Source organism: Gopherus evgoodei, chromosome 7 (assembly GCF_007399415.2).
Source record: "Gopherus evgoodei ecotype Sinaloan lineage chromosome 7, rGopEvg1_v1.p, whole genome shotgun sequence".
NCBI lineage: Eukaryota > Metazoa > Chordata > Testudines > Testudinidae > Gopherus > Gopherus evgoodei.
The window spans coordinates 75,101,270-75,120,575 of NC_044328.1; the positions used below are offsets into that span (position 1 = coordinate 75,101,270).

Below are 19,306 nucleotides of genomic sequence, written 5' to 3' on the forward strand. Positions count from 1 at the left end.
TACACAGGCCTGTGTATACACTTGACTCTGGACCAAGGAAGTCATAAGGTGTCATGTAGTGAGGGAGGAAAGTGGATCTTACCTGCCAACTTCCACAGTCTTTGCACGTGCTCCACCACTGGCTCTCCTGCTGCCACTCGAGGACGATGAGCCCAGTGAGTCACTGGACGAGCTGCTGATGCTGTCACTGTCCTGTCCTCTGCCCCAGGAAGTGGCTGCCCATCCCCCACGAAGGGGCCGCCGACTGAGGGTTGGAGAGCTGTCAGAGGTGGTTTCGGGAGCACTGCTGTCAATACTGGCCATACCTACACCACCACAGACAACAAAGGGCATGTCAACGGACAAGCTCCTCTCCAAGACCATTGCACACCTGAACAGGTTCCAACCCATTCACACCACAGGCAGTGTAAACAGCTGACGAGGGTTTTATTTCTTTGCAAACCACAACTGGAATGTATATTCACAGACAAAACTGGTCAGTTCATCCAACCAACCCTGCACTGATTTTGCAGTTTCAAATACAGAGAAGTCCACAGCGCCTCGACAGAAGGGGAAAGGAAGCCTGTTGCACACATTTCCCTGCCACACAGACTCCACGTAGATCTTTGGTACATTTCAATGAAGAGGATCGAAGCAATTGTACATATCAACCACCAAGACCAACAGACTGCGTATTTATTTTATGGTTTTATCGAAAGAATGCAGTACAATGTTCCCATCGTATATATGGTATTTAACATTCCATCCAATTTAAACAGAAGAGTTCCCCACTCACAATCCCAAGGCAACTTACCCCCAAACACACTCAGTACCCACAGAAAACAGCAGAAGGGGGTAACTCAGCCAGTGAGCCAGTGGCAGCGTATCTGAGTTTGGCACAGAGCCCAAAATCATGGTGCCCTGCTCCCTGGGTCAGCACGAGCTGAGGGCACTGTGGAAACAGTGCACCCATTCAGTTCCAACATACCTAATTCGCTAGCCAGAACACAGCTAGTGTTAAACACAAGAGACTTTACAGGGCAAGACCTGTGTTCCCACCCCAAAGAGCTTACAGACAGAGAACTGCTTTTTTCAGTGAGGGGAGAGACTGACAAGAGAATGGAATGGTGGGTGAACTGGTCTGTGCCTGCAGAGGGCCTAGCACAGCTTTGGATGCTGTATGACTTGATTACCTCATACCTGTGTGTTTCTTCTTCTGCCTGACAGGTGAGCCCCAGCATCTCCCATTGTATCCACCTCGACTTCCAAGGGCCAGACGACTGGGAACCTTCCCCTCCTGTTTCACAACACTGGACTCCCCAGGTGGCTCGCAAGGAGACCTCTGAGAGCTCTCTGGACAAACAGGAAAGCAGCAAGAGACAGTGAAACAAGTCTTGAAACATATGAAGCCAGATGTCTCTGAACATCCCCATGCCTTTGTAAAGCATAAACATTGCTTCTCTTGCTGCTCAAAAGAAATGCAGCCAGGTGAAGCACCAGGGGCTGTGAAAGATAATCTGCCAGACCTAGATTTTGATACAGATCCCCCTTTTCTCATCCTAGGAGATGGGCACTAAAAACACAGCTGGCTTTTACATGTACAGGTTTACTCTTCAGTCGAGATAACATAGGGCGCTCTGGTATTTTTATCTGAGTTCCACATATATAATCCTGCCCCAGACTGAGAGTGAATACACTTTACGTTGTGTTTCAGGTCCTGCCCTGTCCACCTTCACCTTCCCCTCATGCTCTTCAGAAGGAGAACAGGACATTTCCAATAAGCAAAGGCCAGGATTCAGCACAGAGCAGGAAAAGAGCTGTTTCTAGAAGGGACTCTTAAAGGTCACTTGTTTCAATTGCAACTGCCAAGGAAAATCTAATTATCCCTTCTTACATTACGGTGGTAGCACAGCGATAGTGAATTCTCTTAAGCTTTCAGTTACAGTATTCCTACATCCTTAGGCTAAATCTTCATACTAAAAAACAGAACATTCTTGTGTGGCTGTTTTGGAAAAAAAAGGGTTTTACATTAGAAGAGTTTAAAACAAAAAGGTTTTAATGTCTTTTTAAATTCTCACAATTCTTTTTTAAAGACACTGCTAGTATTAAATAATCACTTATTTTCCAAAAATATTCCTGAAGAGTCTTTTCCTGTAAAGACAGAATCAGAACACATGGGACTGTATTAGCCGAGAAACAGGACAGGGTTGCTAGAACATGGAAATGAAAGAAACAAAAGAGTGTCAAGATCACTGAGTTGCTAATTTAGCAGCTAAACAAAAGATGATCTAGTGGTTAAGAACCAATACTGAAGGTAGGTAGACTGAATTCTACTCCTGGCTCTGACACTGACCTATTATGGGGTTTGGGGCAAGCCATTTAAGCTGTTTTCTCATCATGTATAAATAAGGTTGTAGGGGGAAAATCCAGCAATTAGTACATGGTCATGTAATTAAAAACTATACTATACTGTAATACATATGCAGAAGAGGTAAAGCTAGAGGTAAAGCTACAGATATGCATAATGTTTCCAGTGATGTCAGGCTCCCACTGGGTCACTTAGGAAAAAAAAAAAAAAATCACACTCAGCACTTAAAGTTTACTGAGTCATGAAGTTTTTCCACAAGAGCCAGTGAAACACTTCTGCCACTCAAAACTTGAGGACAAATTGTGGCATTAAGCCTCAGCCTTGCAATGGGGCTGCGCAGAACTGCAGTGTCCCAGCAAGAGCTCAGAGAGACAATGCCTCCCCCCAAGCTCCTGGGGGATGCAGCCATCGTGTCGCACTTAGAGAGGACAGCTTGTACTTTTGCAGCCAACCAACAAGATTTATTTCTATGCCAAACTTCCCGCTCCAGCAGTTTTAGCTGCTTAAAGAAAGGTTAAGACCCTTTTTTTTTTAAAAAATAAAAGGGGAGCAAAATGTATTTTTCTAATTCCTTTTGTTCATAATCAATGACCTGTTTTCCATCAAAGTTAAAAAACCCGTTGTCAGAGATCAGGCTTAGAACAGTTCAGGTTTAACAGCTCAAACTTTCAGAGAGTTCCATGCAGCTGAAGCCAGGGGTTTAGAATGGAAATGCTCCAGCAACCTTTTCTGTAGCTATTGCTATAGTCTCCAGCTATAACAGTGTAGGTAGGAAGAGGTTAGAAGGGAACACCTCTCTTGCACTGCTTATCATTCCCATACATGTTATGTGATGTTTGCCATTAAAGTAAGGGCACAGAGCACATGGGGAAACACACTTCAGGGAAGGGAATTTATGCTCCTCTCCCACTGTTAACTCCCTTTCACCTTTACTTCTCACTTTCCTCTAGTTTGCTGTTCTAGTCTGTTGATGTCACAGATGCTCCTAAAGCTGTATATAGGGTTTTTCTGGTAACTCCACAGCATTGTAATACTGACATAAAAGACGTTACTAGAGCAGTCTCTTAAAATGAATCAGGAACCAGTTTACCATTTGCTCTCTAGAGACAGGAAGCTTGAAGAGTTGAGTAAATTGTTCCGTAATATGTGAGTGGACAGAAATGCTTGAACTGGCGGGTTATTTTACCCTAGGAGCGAGGTGCAGTAGATGAAGGAGTTCAGTGACAGTCGATTATCCAGACCATTACACAAATCAGCCCTGGCCTCCTCCCAAAAGGAACAAGGACTTCAGTTTCCCATCCTGTCAGTAAAGACAGGGCATTCTGCATGATCCCACTGGAACACAGCAGATCTCTTACCCTGTGCACTCTTCTCCACAAAGCTTTCAGAAGGACTGCTCTGGACTGCAGTGGTTACACCTGCTTGCTGAGTGACTGACGTCCCTGGAAGCTGCTGGATAGCTGTGGTGGATTGGGCAGCATGTTTGGAAGGAGATTTCTGATTGGCTACTGTGGGCTTGCTGGATGAGTAGAAGGAACTCAGAGTCTGTGGCTTGTGTGTTTGGCTCTCTCTGTCTAGCAGTTTGTCTAAAATCTTTAATGGGGGAGAAAAATCGGGTTAGAGGCAGAGTGAGAAAACACCCATTATCCCAAAGGATATGGGCGAGGTACTAATTCAGTTTCTTACTGGGGGAAAATAAATTCTGTTAGACAAGAAAATACATGTCATAGAATCAGAATAGCAGGGTTGGAAGGGACCTCAGGAGGTCATTTAGTCCAACCCCCTGCTCAAAGCAGGACCAATCCCCAACTAAAATCATCCCAGTCAGGGCTTTGTCAAGCCTGACCTTAAAAACCACTAAGGATGGAGATTCCACCACCTCCCTAGGTAACCCATTCCAGGGCTTCACCACCCTCCTAGTGAAAAAGTTTTTCCTAATATTCAACCTAAACCTCCCCCACTGGAACTTGAGACCATTACTCCTTCTTGTATCATTTAGTACCACTGAGAACAGTCTAGATCCATCCTCTTTGGAACCCCCTTTCAGGTAGTTGAAAGCAGCTACCAAATCCCCTCTCATTCTTTTCTTCTGCAGACTAAAACAATCCCAGTTCCCTCAGCCTCTCCTCATAAGTCATGCGCTCCCTAATCATTTTCATTGCCTTCCGCTGGACTCTTTCCAATTTTTCCACATCCTTCTTGTAGTGTGGGGCCCAAAACTGGACACACTACTCCAGATGAGGCCTCACCAATGTTGAATAGAGGGGAATGATCACATCCCTCAATCTGATGACAATGCTCCTACTTATGTAGCCCAGAATGCCGTTAGCCTTCTTGGCACCAAGGGCACACTGCCAACTCATATCCAGCTTCTCGTCCACTGTAACCCTTAGGTCCTTTTCAGCTACTTTAGGAAAAGCAGGCTCTGAGATCAGCCAGACAGGTTCCATACTCACCATTCTGGAAGGGTAGACTCAAAAGTACCGACTACGTCATCTCCATTTACTTGCATCTTAAAAAGCCAATGACCCTCCAACCCTCAATATGGAAACAATTCTGATTCTCACCGAGTGGTTAAATCACAGAACTGGGAGCCAGGAGATCTGGGTTCTATTCACAGTTCTGCCACAGACTCACTGGGTGACCTTGGCCAAGTCATTACACTTTTGTGCCTCAGTTTCTCTAACTGTAAAATCCTGACCTACTGTACAGAAATGTTGAAAGGCCTCTGAGACGTCTCTATACTAGAGAAATGCACTCTATTATTCTTTAACAACAGTTTCTGATCCTCACTTTTCTATTTTAATTACTAGGGAATATTTGCATGAAAACAATCTGGACTTTAAGAATTTGTCCATTTGTGTTGTTCATTCACACAAAAGTAACCAATTTTGATGTCTCAGTGAATTAATGTCTAGATTACTGGTAATGCCACAGGCAGAGGATTGTAACATGAAATGGGGAAAGAACAGCAGAACAGGCAAACTCCTTAAGAAGGTAGAAGAATACTGAAAATACTCTAGAGGAATAGTATTGTCTCTCAATAGAATAGGCTTCAAGGTTTTTCATGCAGAATCAGCAATTCTTTAATTGTTCTGCACAATTATGTCCTTCCAAGTGCAAATAAGATACACACGTGTACACATGCAGCTGAGCTGGGATATATTACACTAGAACCTCAGAGTTACGAAAACCAGAGTTACAAACTGACTCAATCATGTGACGTTGCATTCTATGTGATTTTATGAAAATATGCTAATGAGTATGAATATAATGTAACTGGAATACGCTTCATGCAAAGGGTCTCTTGTAAGGTATCATTACAAAGCTTATAATCTACTGAGTGTGGTCATCCTATTTGTATAGATGTATCACTCTTGTATTGGAAACCAGAAATATAAAATATAATTCTGGGGGCCTATTGTAATTATGCTAAGTGTGGGCCATTAATGGTGGTTTGGAATCTTGATGGCTCCCATTAACCAGGACAATTGTCTGTAGATGGCTGTGTTTTACTTGTAAGTCTTCCTGTATACGTGTGTGCTGGCAAGTGGTAACTGAAGTCTTACAGTGACATGTGATCATGTCACCTGAACTGGAATCCATCTTTAACCTGGTGCTGTTCCACTGACAAGGACGGGTGGGAACCCAGAGAGGGACAAAGGATTCCCGCCTTATGCAAAAGATATATAAGTGGGTGGAACAGAACAAAGGGAGGAGAGGAGCCATCATGAGACATTCCTTGGCTACCACCTGAGCTGGAACAAGGGCTGTACCGGGGAAAGGATTGTGCCCAGACTAGGAAGGTGTCCAGTCTGTGAAAGAAACTTCCTGAAACATCTGAGGGTGAGATTTTATCTGTATTCAGTTTTATTACTGTATTAGGCTTAGACTGGCGTGTTTTATTTTATTTTACTTGGTAATTCATTTTGTTCTGTCTGTTACTACTTGGAACCACTTAAATCCTACTTTCTGTATTTAATCACTTTTTACTTATACTTAATGCAGAGTATGTATTAACACCATGGGGGGGAGTCAAACAGCTGTGCACATCTCTCTATCAGTGTTATAGAGGGCAAACAATTTATGAGTTTACCCTGTATAAACTTTATACAAGGTAAAATGGATTTATTTGGGGTTTAGACCCCACTGGGAGTTGGGCATCTGAGTGTTAAAGACAGGAACACTTCTGTAAGTTGCTTTCAGTTAAGTCTGCAGCTTTGGGTCACGTGGTTCAGATCCTGAGTCTGTGTTGGAGCAGACGGGCGTGTCTGCTTAACAAGACAGGGTGCTGGAGTCCTGAGCTGGCAGAGAAAGCAGAGGCAGCAGTAGTCTTGGCATATCAGTTGGCAGTTCCCAAGAGGGTTTCTGTGATCCAACCAGTCACACCACACCCCTCATTTGGAAGCAGAAGTACACTATAAGGCAGCAGCAGAGTTTAAAAAAAAAAAAAAGGGAAAGTTTAAAAAAAGATTTGACAAAGTAAGAACACTGTTTCTGTGCTTGTTTCATTTAAATTAAGATGGCTAAAAGAAGCATGTTTCTTCTGCCTAGCAAAATTTCAAAGTTGTATTAATTGTAAACTTTTGAAAGAACCACCATAACGTTTTGTTCAGAGTTACAAATGTTTCACTGTTACAAACAACCTCCATTCCCCAGGTGTTCATAACTCTGAGGTTCTACTGTATGAAGTAAAATGTTGGTTACAATTTTCTCCACAGGTACCCAGGCCACAGGGCAAAGTGGACTGGCACTAGGATAACATGTAAAACAGAGCCCAATACCTCACAGAACAAAGGACTAACATTTTGGCAGGGCAAAGAACGCAGCCCAATATCCCTGGAGCAAAACTGAGCCAGGACCAAGGGCAGATACAGAGCTACCCTGAAAATTCAAGGGCATAGGTGACAGCATCCTAAATGGATAAAGGGTGAGATCATATATAGTGAACGAGAACTAAGTGTGAGAGATGCGTGCCGCCATGCTGGAATTTAGGAACCCCTTGGAAATTATGGCTCCGCAGCGTAACATACGCTGTGCACTCAGATTTTGCACTGGAAGGATAATATAAGCAATATAATGCAGCCCCAAGGCCATGAGTGGGATATGACACAGGGTAATTCAGCTATGATCCCTTAAAGGGACAAACCTTTTTCAATTTAGACTGGTCATCTTTGTACGTGATCATCAGAGCTAGAGCCAGATCACCCTTCTCTCTTCGGGTTCCTTCACACAGAAGAGGGTGCTCTGCTTCACTCACAGTCGTCTTCATGCCTGCAGGGCCAAGAAGAGAAGGATACAGAGATAGGTGAATTCAAGAGGCTTAAGAGCGTCTGACACATTTTACCTCTTTCCCTGTACTCTTTTGTTCATCTCCCCCTATTAGTCATAAAGGAAAGAGTTTGTCCTATTTTGCTTGTTGACATTATACATAGTCTATGCCCTTGAGAATGAGAGCTGGAGTCTTTCCCAGAAGTCTGCACTGCAACTGCCAGGGCAACCTCATCCTGACAGGTCAAAAGGTGAGTGTCCAGGCCTGCCTGAGGCTCCTTCCTGGAGACAAAGGGAGTGGAATACTAGACACTCAGACTGATCACGCTCTTTGCTGCCTCCAGTTTCTGCAGCGGCCACTTAGTCAACATTCAAACATCATCAGTGTATCTTTCCTTCTGGGGAAGAGGTGGTGGAGAGTCTGCTATATACACCACTACTTTCTTGCTAAAACACATGAATTGGAAGCCAGGAATTTTGTGTAACTCACCCATGAAGATTTTGAGCCAAGTCTGAGCTAACAGTGAGTATCCCACAGAGTAATTCTACTGGGTTTTTATTGTCGAGTTTTAACCCCTGCTGAACTGACTGCCTGTTAATCTCTGCACTGTTCAAGCTCCAGCTATACTTAACTGTCAATTCTTTCAGGCCAAGTAGCAGCAAAGATGGTTGAAAACACTCTCTCTACCCTTTTAACAGCCCACCTGTTAATTTCAGTCCTCAGCTGCATTTCTCTCACAATGCACCTCAAACCTGACACACAGGACCTCCCATTATCCCAGTCCCAGATTCCCTCCCCAGCTCTGACAATATCCCACCAAAACACTTTCAGTTCTGCACCAGATTGGAATCCAGGTCAACAGGCATCAATTCGCTCCACAAAAGGGGGCAGGATTCGGAATGTGAATGAGAAAAGCCCTCCTCCTCATCTGAGGTGGAGGAAGAGCTGGATTCTTACCAAGAGCAGCAACAGCTGCTTCAAAACCAAGTTCCTCATCGCCAGGCATTTCATTATTCCAATTACGGCTTGGGGGCCTGGACCCTGTCGGAGAAACCACTGGAGAGACAGGAGAGGACAGTCAGTTCACAGCTGTATGAAGCTAGGACCCAAAAGCAAAAAGTATTCTAGGGTCTGTCTGGGCTTTGTGCTCCCATTTCAAACCACCATTCCAGCCCTACAGTCATCGCACAAGTCTGCTGCTTTCTCCCTCTCCCTCAATTAGACCCCTCCAATCCTATCAAGCTCTGCTTCAGGATGGGTTTGGAAGTCCAGTTCTCTTTCTGATGGTTAATGTATTTGTTTCCCCCAACAGAAGCAGCAGTGGGGTCGTAATAATATATTTAAAGGCTCTGTGACTATTTTACAGGGACACAAATGGGTCAGAAATGTGATAAGATTCCCAATGGTTTTGTATGAAAGGGGAGTTAGCAAGGAGGTCAGTACTGAAGAAGAGTCTCCATACCAATGTGGAGGGAACAGCAGAAGTAGGTATAACTTTAGGGTGAACAGGTAAGAATAGGGCTGCAATCATCAAATGGGAAGTGCAGATTTTCTCTGAAAGCTTCTTTTTGGCCCCAAGGTTCAAAGTCTAGGAATGTGCCCCTTATGAAATACACGCCAACTGGGACAGTACCTGGAGTGCACAGGACATCAAATATGAAGCTGGCCAGCATGAGAGGCAGGACAGGGCGGTAATCACACAAGGTCCCTTCTCTCAGCTCTTCAGCCCTTCCTCGAATGGTGTTCATCTCATTAGTGCCCAAAGGGATCTTCTTTAACAAGGCCACAATCTCAGATTCCTGGTATGCCAGCTTCACCTGAGGGTACCCACAAGGAAGCAAAAAGAAGCCATCAGAGACCGTTGGACAGAACCATCTTGCCCTACGCAGATGATCAAATATAGGAATAATCCTGAAATAGTTTTTATTGATTCATTAGTATACAATCCACTGATCTCATGCCACTCCTTGCCTTCTCCAACACAGAGACAATAGTTAGGATGGTGCCCAGCTGGAGGCCGTCCCATAGGACATGCAAGTCTATACACAACCTTCTCCTCACCTTCCCTTTCCCTTTCCAACCAATTACTCTGAGGTCTGGTTGGGGAAAAAAGGTCAGTCTGTACAAGAACATATGGAGAAGCATCCAGCCAGATAGGTCACTAGAAAGGCAGGTCATTCCCAATCCTACAGAGAAGGATGTTACCTTGTGCAATACAACAGCTGAGGAGGAAAGGACTGTCTGGGAGGGGAATGGACAATATTCCAGTACATATTCCACTGAACAAAGATTGTTGCATTACAGTGTGTTTTTCTCCACTGTAGTGTTCTTTCCATTTTTAAAGCATTGTTTCCATGCCAGCTTACGCATCTGGTGAATGCCAGACCCACATTTAATCTTCTCACCAGACACTGTTGAGTATGAATGGAGATAACCTTAGGGTAACAAGTTTATTCCTTAGTAGGAGCCTGGTAATAGCTGCACCTTCAAGGGATTCTGCAATCTTGCTAGTTAGAAAGTGACAGAAGCAACAACTCACACAACCAAGATCTGAACAGATCACATTTTTACAGAAGATGGCCTATGGGCATTAGTTAAAGCATGTGAAGTTGTGTACCTACTGTTGTGTACACATTTAGATGTCTAAATACATAGTATGAGCAAGTGTGACAGCCTACAAAGTTGCACCAGTTTACCCTAAGGCGTGAATTTAAAATGAGTTAGTTAAACCAGTGTAAACCCTGTGGGGAGCTCCAGAACGGCTTTATTTCAGATCAGTTTAGAGTGCCCACACAGGGGTTCCCATCGGTTTAATTAAATCATTTTAAGTTTATCTCGTAAGTTAAACAAATTGCAACTTTCTCCTGTAGACAAGTGCTGAAATTCCTCCCACAGATTTAGCCCAAGTGTCTTCAACATAGAAGTAACCCTTGCTACACAAATTCTAGGTCACTCACTGACTCACTCAGTGCCTGCTTGTCTCCATGTAGACTAATTCTGAGAGAACTCCTAAAGGCAGGACCTGATGCACAGAACTCAAATGGGGAATACTTGAGCATGAAGGGGGAAACCCCAGCAGTGTGGTGCTGCTCACAGATACAGTCTTTCTGGGCCACTTTATACCTCCAGGGCCTTGGTAGAGGCAGGAGGCCTCTGTAGCTCCAAGGCAAACATGCCAATGCGGAAGGCCAAGTTGTGGTATTCCAGCCTCTCACTCAGCACAGTCAGCAGGAAAGCAGCTTTGGACAGGGTGTTGGTTGCCATCCATGTCTGCTTGCTGGTCGACACCTTGTTCTTCTTCCCCTGTGAGAGGAGTAGTTCATAACAGGTTTGTTAGGAAATGAATTGATCCCAGCAGTGCGAGGATGTGCCAGTGATTCCCCCTATATTCCTGCTGCAGGAGCTCCTCCCCTCCTGTGCACTAAGGACAGCGCACACCCATTATTCTGGAAACACTGTTTTGCCCTGGCTCTACCTATTGCCCTGTTCCCCTCCAAAATCCAGCCGTTTCTGGATGATGAAACAGACCCAATTTTGTACGCTATCTCCTTTTGGTGCAGAATCCCAATTGCCACTGGTTATGTATGGCTCCTCCCCACAGCATCTGTCTACTCTTCCCTCATATGACAATGCAGTGGGGGCTCCTGCCTCCTCACTAAGCCAATTCTTCCAGTATTGGACCACTTGAGCAGGTGGATGCTGACTTGGACAAACTATTACTATATAATTATATTCTTGCCAGCAGGTTTAAAAAGTATGGATTGGATGAACGGACTATAAGGTGGACAGAAAGTTGGCTAGACTGTCGGGCTCAACGGGTAGTGATCAGCGGCTCGATGTCTAGTTGGCAACTGGAATCAAGCGGAGTGCCCCAGGGGTCGGTTTTGTTCAACATCTTCATTAATGATCTGGATGATGGGATGGATTGCACCCTCAGCAAGTTTGTGGATGACACTACGCTGGGGGGAGAGGTAGATACGCTGGAGGGTAAGGACAGGGTCCAGAGTGACCTAGACAAATTGGAGGATTGGGCCAAGAGAAATCTGATGAGGTTCAACAAGGATAAGTGCAGAGTCTTGCACTTAGGATAGAAGAATCCCATGTATTGCTACAGGCTGAGGACCAACTGGCTAAACAGCAGTTCTGCAAAAAAGGACCTGGGGATTACAGTGGATGAGAAGCTGGATATGAGTCAGCAGTGCGCCCTTGTTGCCAAGAGGCTATAATGGCATATTGGGCTGCATTAGTAGGAGCATTTCCAGCAGCTCGAGAGAAGTGATTAGTCCCCTCTATTCGGCACTGGTGGGGCTATATCTGGAGTAGTGTGTCCAGTTTTGGTCTTCTAAGCATGTTTAAAGCAATGTTAAATTGAGTGTTTTGTTCAACTGGAAGGTATAGATCAACAAGGAGCTGTTCATTGTGGTTCCCATCTGGCAGACAAGAACACTTGAGTGCAGATCAGGGAGTGGAAGGCTGTGTGAGGCGCTGGGGCTAGTCAGGATAGGGATGACTGAAAGTCCCTTCAAGTCATGCTGAAGGACCCATTGCCCTTTTTCAGGTGAAATACTGAACAGTCAGAGAAGCCCAAACTAAAGGGGGTTCAGGACAGGTCAAGGTCCAGCACAGCCCTGCGCAGAGAGAATAGGAACTACCAGTGGATTTTACTGCATCTGAGTCTTGCTGCATGGTGAAATTCTGTTCAGCTGCCTGAGTGTTTCTGTGCCCTTGACACAGTGGACAGGCAGGAGGAGTTCAAAAATCAAAATACAGACCAAAACACAATATTATTATTTTTAACCTCATGATTTTATGATCTTTTTCCATATGACTCATGCTTTTTGAATTTTTGGGGCTGGCAATCCTGTGTATTCCTCCCCACTCTCCCTTCTGTTCACAAGGGCACTTCTCTACCTTGGTTGGGGGCTGCTCCACCTTGAGATCTGGAGGGTTGGCCAGTAGGTCTCTGGCCAGTTCTACAGTCAGACGGCATGCTTCATTACTGTATCCGTGTGCATAGAGAGCCTCTGCACAGGCAAAGAGGATCTGAAAATAAAGGGATAGAGGATCAGGGTTAGTCCATGTGCCTCACAGCTGGAGTCAACCCCACCCTGCCCACTTTCTCATTTGATGTCACTAAAAACAGAGTTAAACACTGATCTCATCTCAGATTTTTATCTAATGCTCATGTTCCTGCCTTCTGTTATGCAGCCCCTCTGCCTGGAACGGCTCCATCATGCTCTCCAGCGCTTCTCAAAAACACAGTTTCCAAGGGGTCTAGTCCTCTTCCCTCAAAGCACTAACCTCAAGATTGCACATTTTTCTAAGTAATATGCTCTAGTTCAAACAGGAATCAATTCAGTTTAGTCCTGTGGCCTGCATTATACAGGAGGTCAGATTAGATCATCACGGGGGCCCCTTCTGATCTTCATAGATATCTAAGTGTCTATGAATAGACTGGGGAAAAATCCCAAACAAAAATTAAAAACAAAACCAATGTGTATAATTAATTGTTTCTCTCTCTTTCCTAGCATCCCAATACCCCTTCCTCAGTGCTCTACTTCGACATAAGCTCCTCCCACTCATCTGCAAAGTTCCAGGCATACTTCTGAGGTTTTAACATACAGGGCTTGGTAGCACAACCTATTGCCTGACATTTATCTTTATAAGACCTTGTTTTCATTTGCTTGTCACTTTGTCAAACTAACTTTTTGGGCTGAAATTTTCCTGACTAGGTGTCTGCCTCAGACTAAGAGGAATATATTTTCAGCAATTCGGCTGTTCCAGAGCGAGGCTAGGAGAAATATGTTAGTTTTGTTCATGTTTAACATTTTCTTTGAGAAGCTGTAGTGCCCCCATGCTTAGGAGTAGAGACTTGAAATTTGGAAGAGGAGTGGTCTTTGTCAGGGATGTGCCTTTGGATGGTCCCATTAAAATCCACCCAAATTTAGCCAAGTTATAGCCTTTGGGGAAAAAAGCACCATTTGCCCATGTTCATGAGAGACTTAGAGCTTCACAGCTAAATTCCCCCAACATTTATCCACACAGGGCTGAGCTTCACAGGACTTCCCCTGCACTTGCCCCTCTGGATTGCTGCAGCTAGGGTTGGGCAAAAGAATTGAGAGCAGGGAGCCTGCCTCTCCTGTGCTTTCAATGTCTGCTCTGCTGAGCCCAAGAGGTATGGAGAAGGAACCTGTGTAATTTGAATGCAGTGGTGACGAGAGCTGGACCTGGGGTTTGGGGAGCTGACTGGAACAAAGACACCTTGAAGGGAAGGAAAACTCGGATTGGACCTGGTGAGGGAGAGGAAAACTGAGGCTGGAAGTTGGAGGGACTGGCTGGGCAAGAGACTAGGACTGGGAGCCAGCAGGTGGCAGGAGACAGATTGGATGAGGAGCTGAGGGGGAAGGCAGACTGGGACCAGCAGAGCAAGGAAACTAGGACTGGGAACCAGTGGACTGAGGAAAAGGAGAAAGAGATCCTACGAATGAGCTGGGAGAAAGAATGTTGAGATTGTACGAGGAATCCGGGGAGGGAGACGGGGCCTGGGAGCCAGTGGGGATAGGAATGAGACTGGTCAGACAAAATGATGGGAGGGAGGAACTAGAACTGGTTGGGCAAGACTATTAGGAACAAGAAGCTGGGTTGATTGTGTGTGCCGGGGGAAGGAGGGGGCTGGGAACAAGGAACCGGGTGATTGTAGAGGACTGGAAATGACTGGGCAAGGAGGCTGGGATGGGGAGCCAGGAAACTGACACAAGGAATCTAGGGGCAGGGGAGATTAGAAATGGCTAGGTGAGGAGACTGGAAAAAGCTGCCAGGGATGAGGAACAGACAAAACTAGACCAGGGACAGAAGGGTCAAGCTTTGAGGGAAACAGGCAGAAGCACTAGCGATCACTAGAACACACTGCCTTCCAGAGCCTCAAATGGAACCTATGATTCCAAATCTCACCCTTCCACTGAGGTCAGAAAAAAACAGTATAAAAGACTATCATAATGGGGACCAAAATAATGTAGCACAACCAACTTTAATTCCTGCCTTTCTTCACTTGACTGCCTGACTTTGCAAACTTCATAATGTTCTTTTAACTTATTTTAAATATGTTACACTCACAAAAACTAAGAAAAATAATCACATGTTGCTATTTTCCAGCTAGAACTCACTCACCTCCATCCTGTTCTCCTGCTCCAGGGGCTTTATACCAGCAAAGATGTCCTGCTCCTCTTCATTCCCCCCCTCCGCTTTGTCCTCCTCCTCCTTGGCCACCTCCTGTGGATTCAGATAGTATACCTGGTAATCATCTTCCTCTTCTCCCTCCTCCCCGCCCCCTGCTGCACCATTTTCTCCCACTTCTGGCTTCCGGCTTGCACCGTTCTCATCTGCAGAAGGCAGATCGTCATCTCCGCTGCCCACTTCTTCCACAGGATCCTTTGGAGCTTTCTTGGCAGCGGGATTGCTCCTGACACTGGGCTCAGGACCCTCCGAGAAGTACACGCCCCCATCATCTTCAAAAGTGTCCCTGTAGCTCCTACTCAGGGGGCTTTCCGTGAAACTGAAGGTGTTACTGGCCTCCGCCCCCAGAGCCAAGCTGCTGTCATCCAGGCTCATCTCTGCCAAGTCTGGTTCCAGAGAGCTGTCTTCACTGCTCATGCGGCGTTTCCCACTGTGTTTACTGGCTAAGCTTTTCCCCACCGGCAGCTTGGTCTTGCCTACTGCTGTCTTATAAACAGCCTTATCTCCTTCCGCTGAAAGTCGGCGCAGAGCCCTCTGGGGAGTTTCAGAGACAACTTTCCGCTTCCCAATGAGTTCCTTAGGACGGACAGCTGGCTCTTGCGAAGATGGGCGTGACCTGTCCCCTGGGTGCAGACAGGTTCCCCCAGGGTCCTGTCCATGGCCTCTGCCAGCCTCACATGTTGTTTCCACACACTGCAACCGACAGTTCCTCTGCTGGACAGCCTTTACCCAACAGAACGAATTCTTCTTATCAGTGCTGCTGTAGGTGATGCCAGGGATGGGATAGGCCTCCTCCCAATTGAAGTAACAGGCTTCCACAGCTGGCTTGAAACCTTGGAAGAGCTTCTCCAGGGATTTCTTGTGCTGCCCCCTCTTGACATTATCTATGACTTTCAGCTGCCACTGTCTGAGCTGGGTGCAAAGGTCCCTGCGCCTGGAGGAAGAGGAGAGAGAAGAGAAGACGGATCAGAAAGCAGCCATAAAACACACCATGACAAAAGACTCCCAACCTCATAGAATACCTCTTCCTCCCCCAAGAAACTGTTCTGCTGAATTAATGTAAATGGCATTAGTCAGAAAACCTCACAGAGAAGATAAAGGAAAGAGACATGTCAAAAATCAGCTTCTAGACAGGCCTATGCCATGGAAGCCAAATGCTGCCAAGTCAAACATGGGAATGTGTTGTAGACTGGGGGCTCAGGATGAAGCACTGGCTTGTGAGCTCCTGAGCAGCTACAACCTGTAGTTCACCCATCACAGATGTGACATTAGCACTCTGCTAAAACAGCCAAGGACTACAACAGAGAACTGTGTACATCAGGAATAAGAATCACTGGCAAAGCAAAGTGAGAAAGTTTGTGTAGGGCTTGAAGCTGTACCACGCCCAGCTCCAATCAGTGCTATTGGTTCTCCTCTCGTGAGCACCAAAGCCTACACAAATCATCCAAAGTGCCAAGGAAAACATTTAAAAATCACTGGGGAAATCCCAAATTTCTCAGTGAACTCCCCTCCTACCTTTGCCATTGATTCCAGAGTTCTCGGGAACAAAAGGAAACACTTCAATCTTCTAGTGATTTTATCAGCCCCAGAAGCAAAAGAAGGTAGAGGTAAACTGAGCAAGGGGTGTAAGAGTTTGGACTTATTAGGATAAAAGGAGCTCTACAACACCAACTGCTTCTGTTTGACCTCTAAGAAAACCAATTAGCTAGGAATAGGCTGATGGGGATTAGTTAAGAAAGTAGCAAGGGGGAGGGGAACTACTCATCGAAAAGGTGCCATTAGGATAGGGGGAAGCTGCAACAAGCTGGGAAGGCTGTAGCAAGCCTCATTGTGATCCACTGAGAAACAGCGTGCAGGAATGAGAATAAAACAAGTCAAAGGAATTGAAAGTGGGCACCATTCTGGTGACTCTATACAAACTCTAAGAGAACTGGAAATAAAGCAAGAGGCATTTGAATTATGCATGAAATGAAATAGAACTTTTAGCAATTTGGAATTACTCAGATGTCTAAAATGTTAAGACATATATAGAAGGGAAGAATGATTTGACCCGCCCTATAAACAAAACAACTTTTATGTTTTACTGACTACCTAACGATTCACATTTTTGTTTGTTTTAAATCTTGCCCCTGATTCCCTACTGTCTTCCTCTTTGTGTCTCTGCATATTTTTTTTTTCCTATTTCAGATTGTAAACTCTCTAGGGGCAGAGATAAATATTTTTTAATCTCACTGATGTACCCTACAAAGTTATGGCCTTACATTAAAGTTTAATAATAATTTAGAAGATTAGAGAGTGAACAAAGCTAAAAAGCAAATATGCCAAAAAGATCCTGGCTTCATTCATTCTGACAAAGCGAGAATTAACTTTTCTTGTTTACGATCTTTCATAACACACAGACAACGCACTGCATCTTATCTTGCCTAATAGTGCAAACTGCAAATATTTTGTAAAACAAAGAAGTCTTAACATGAGCCCTGAACACAACATCTAATATTCAATTTTTGCTAAATGGAGAGGGTAGTCAATTGTGTGCAAGTTAGCAAGGTATTGTGATTTATAAACCTGCAGAAGCATCATGCTTCATCCCAGAGGCCTGAAGGTACCGGCTGAGGAAACAGGACCACTAGCAATAATTGTCACTACATCTTGGAAAACACACACGAGGTTGCCCAAGACTGTAAAAAGCAACATATAGTTCCAAACATTAAAAAAAGATTAAGAATAATGAGTAATCTGGGTAAAGAAGAAACCTGTGAAGGAATCTAGCATGTTACAGCTACAGATTGATAAAACAGATCATGCCATACTGAACTGAACAGGCATTTTCAGTGTAGAAACAGGCTAGATCAGTGAGGGCAATTTGGGCGTGTCATTAAATTGGATTTCAGCCAAGCATTTGACAGCACTGCCCAAGCTGCACAGACACTGGAGAAGTATGGTCTGACTAGTATGGCAAGGAGGACTGACTAAGAGGAAGCAATGAGTTATCAGTTGTTACATCAGAATGGGGCAGAGACAAAAATGGCATCCTGCAGGGGCCAGTATTCTTAAACATACATCAATACCCTAATGAATATACATATATGCAATGAGGGCTCAAATCAGCAGTCCATACTAAGCTAAAATATACAGCAAATACAGCAGGATAAACCAAAAACACATTTGTATCTGGACATGTTTTCCACTTGGCTGATCCAGTGTGAGCTGAAATGTAATGCAAAGCAGTGCAAGATAATTAGCAAAGACTATGTCAGTTATAAACTAGGAACTCCAGAAACCAGTTATGAAGAAAAGGCTGGGTGTTATCACTGAACTGAATCCTTCAGCACATTGCTATTCCAGAAAGGCTCTCTCCATCAGGAGAGATTAGAAAAACTAAGTGCATAACTATACTTGCAACTTAAAAGAACCACACAGACAAGAGACAAATTATTCACTCTGAAAATCAGGATTATAAACAAAGAGTAATACTAGCAATTAAAGCTGAAAGTGATTAAGTTTATCTTGGATATTAGAGCCCATCTTGGCCATGAGGATGGACAGCAGAACAGTTTGCCTAATGAGGAAAGTATGATTCAATCACTAGACATGTAAGGAAAGAAAGCTAAGAATATGTGTGCACCACAGAGTAAATAGTGAGGGTTGGGCTGGACTCTTTAAGGAATCCATTAAAGATTATCAGATCCTGGTGCTCACCTCTGTGGGCTGATGGTTGGGTCTAAGACAGCCAGCCTCCAGAGAACCACCATCTCATCACACATGCTGGCACAGGCATGAGCAGCCACTTCTGATTGACCATTACTGCGGCCGGTGTGCCCGCTAGCGCTGCTGTGGGATGCAGATGTTCGTACGCTGTACCACCAACCTGTTATCTGCAGAAGAAGATACATTCAATGCAGCTGTGCCTAAACATCCGATTCTCGAGTCCCACCCACCCCACATTTGCACAGGCTGGAGGACCTGAATTCTGGAAGTAAATCGTAAATGACGATCAGGAATAGTAAATTCTGTTGCTAGGCATAGACTCCTAGTCTCCTAGACTCATAGACTCTAGGACTGGAAGGGACCTCGAGAGATCATCGAGTCCAGTCCCCTGCCCTCATGGCAGGACCAAATACTGTCTAGACCATCCCTAATAGACATTTATCTAACCTACTCTTAAATATCTCCAGAGATGGAGATTCCACAACTTCCCTAGGCAATCTATTCCAGTGTTTAACTACCCCGACAGTTAGGAACTTTTTCCTAATGTCCAACCTAAATCTCCCTTGCTGCAGTTTAAGCCCATTGCTTCTTGTTCTATCATTGGAGGCTAAGGTGAATAAGTTTTCTCCCTCCTCCTGATGACACCCTTTTAGATACCTGAAAACTGCTATCAGGTCCCCTCTCAGTCTTCTCTTTTCCAAACTAAACAAACCCAATTGTTTCAGCCTTCCTTCATAGGTCATGTT

At 44.8% G+C, this 19,306-nt stretch overlaps 1 protein-coding gene across 9 annotated transcripts in view; it reads right to left on the minus strand.

Moving 5' to 3' along the window:
- Positions 1-19,306, minus strand: part of ZSWIM8 (zinc finger SWIM-type containing 8) — a 134,715-nt gene that overhangs the window by 19,931 nt on the left and 95,478 nt on the right. For all 9 annotated transcript variants that reach the window (XR_004001200.1, XM_030568850.1, XM_030568851.1 and 6 more), the window contains 10 exons: positions 18,552-18,727; positions 14,787-15,786; positions 12,531-12,662; positions 10,743-10,922; positions 9,253-9,436; positions 8,577-8,675; positions 7,497-7,621; positions 3,706-3,940; positions 1,180-1,332; positions 83-305 (listed from right to left, as the gene is read on the minus strand). Coding sequence is in view for 8 of the 9 variants with exons in the window: in XM_030568850.1 (XP_030424710.1) it covers positions 83-305; positions 1,180-1,332; positions 3,706-3,940; positions 7,497-7,621; positions 8,577-8,675; positions 9,253-9,436; positions 10,743-10,922; positions 12,531-12,662; positions 14,787-15,786; positions 18,552-18,727 (2,507 nt within the window). In the remaining variant the exon portion in view is untranslated. The remainder of the gene's footprint in view (positions 1-82; positions 306-1,179; positions 1,333-3,705; positions 3,941-7,496; positions 7,622-8,576; positions 8,676-9,252; positions 9,437-10,742; positions 10,923-12,530; positions 12,663-14,786; positions 15,787-18,551; positions 18,728-19,306) is intronic.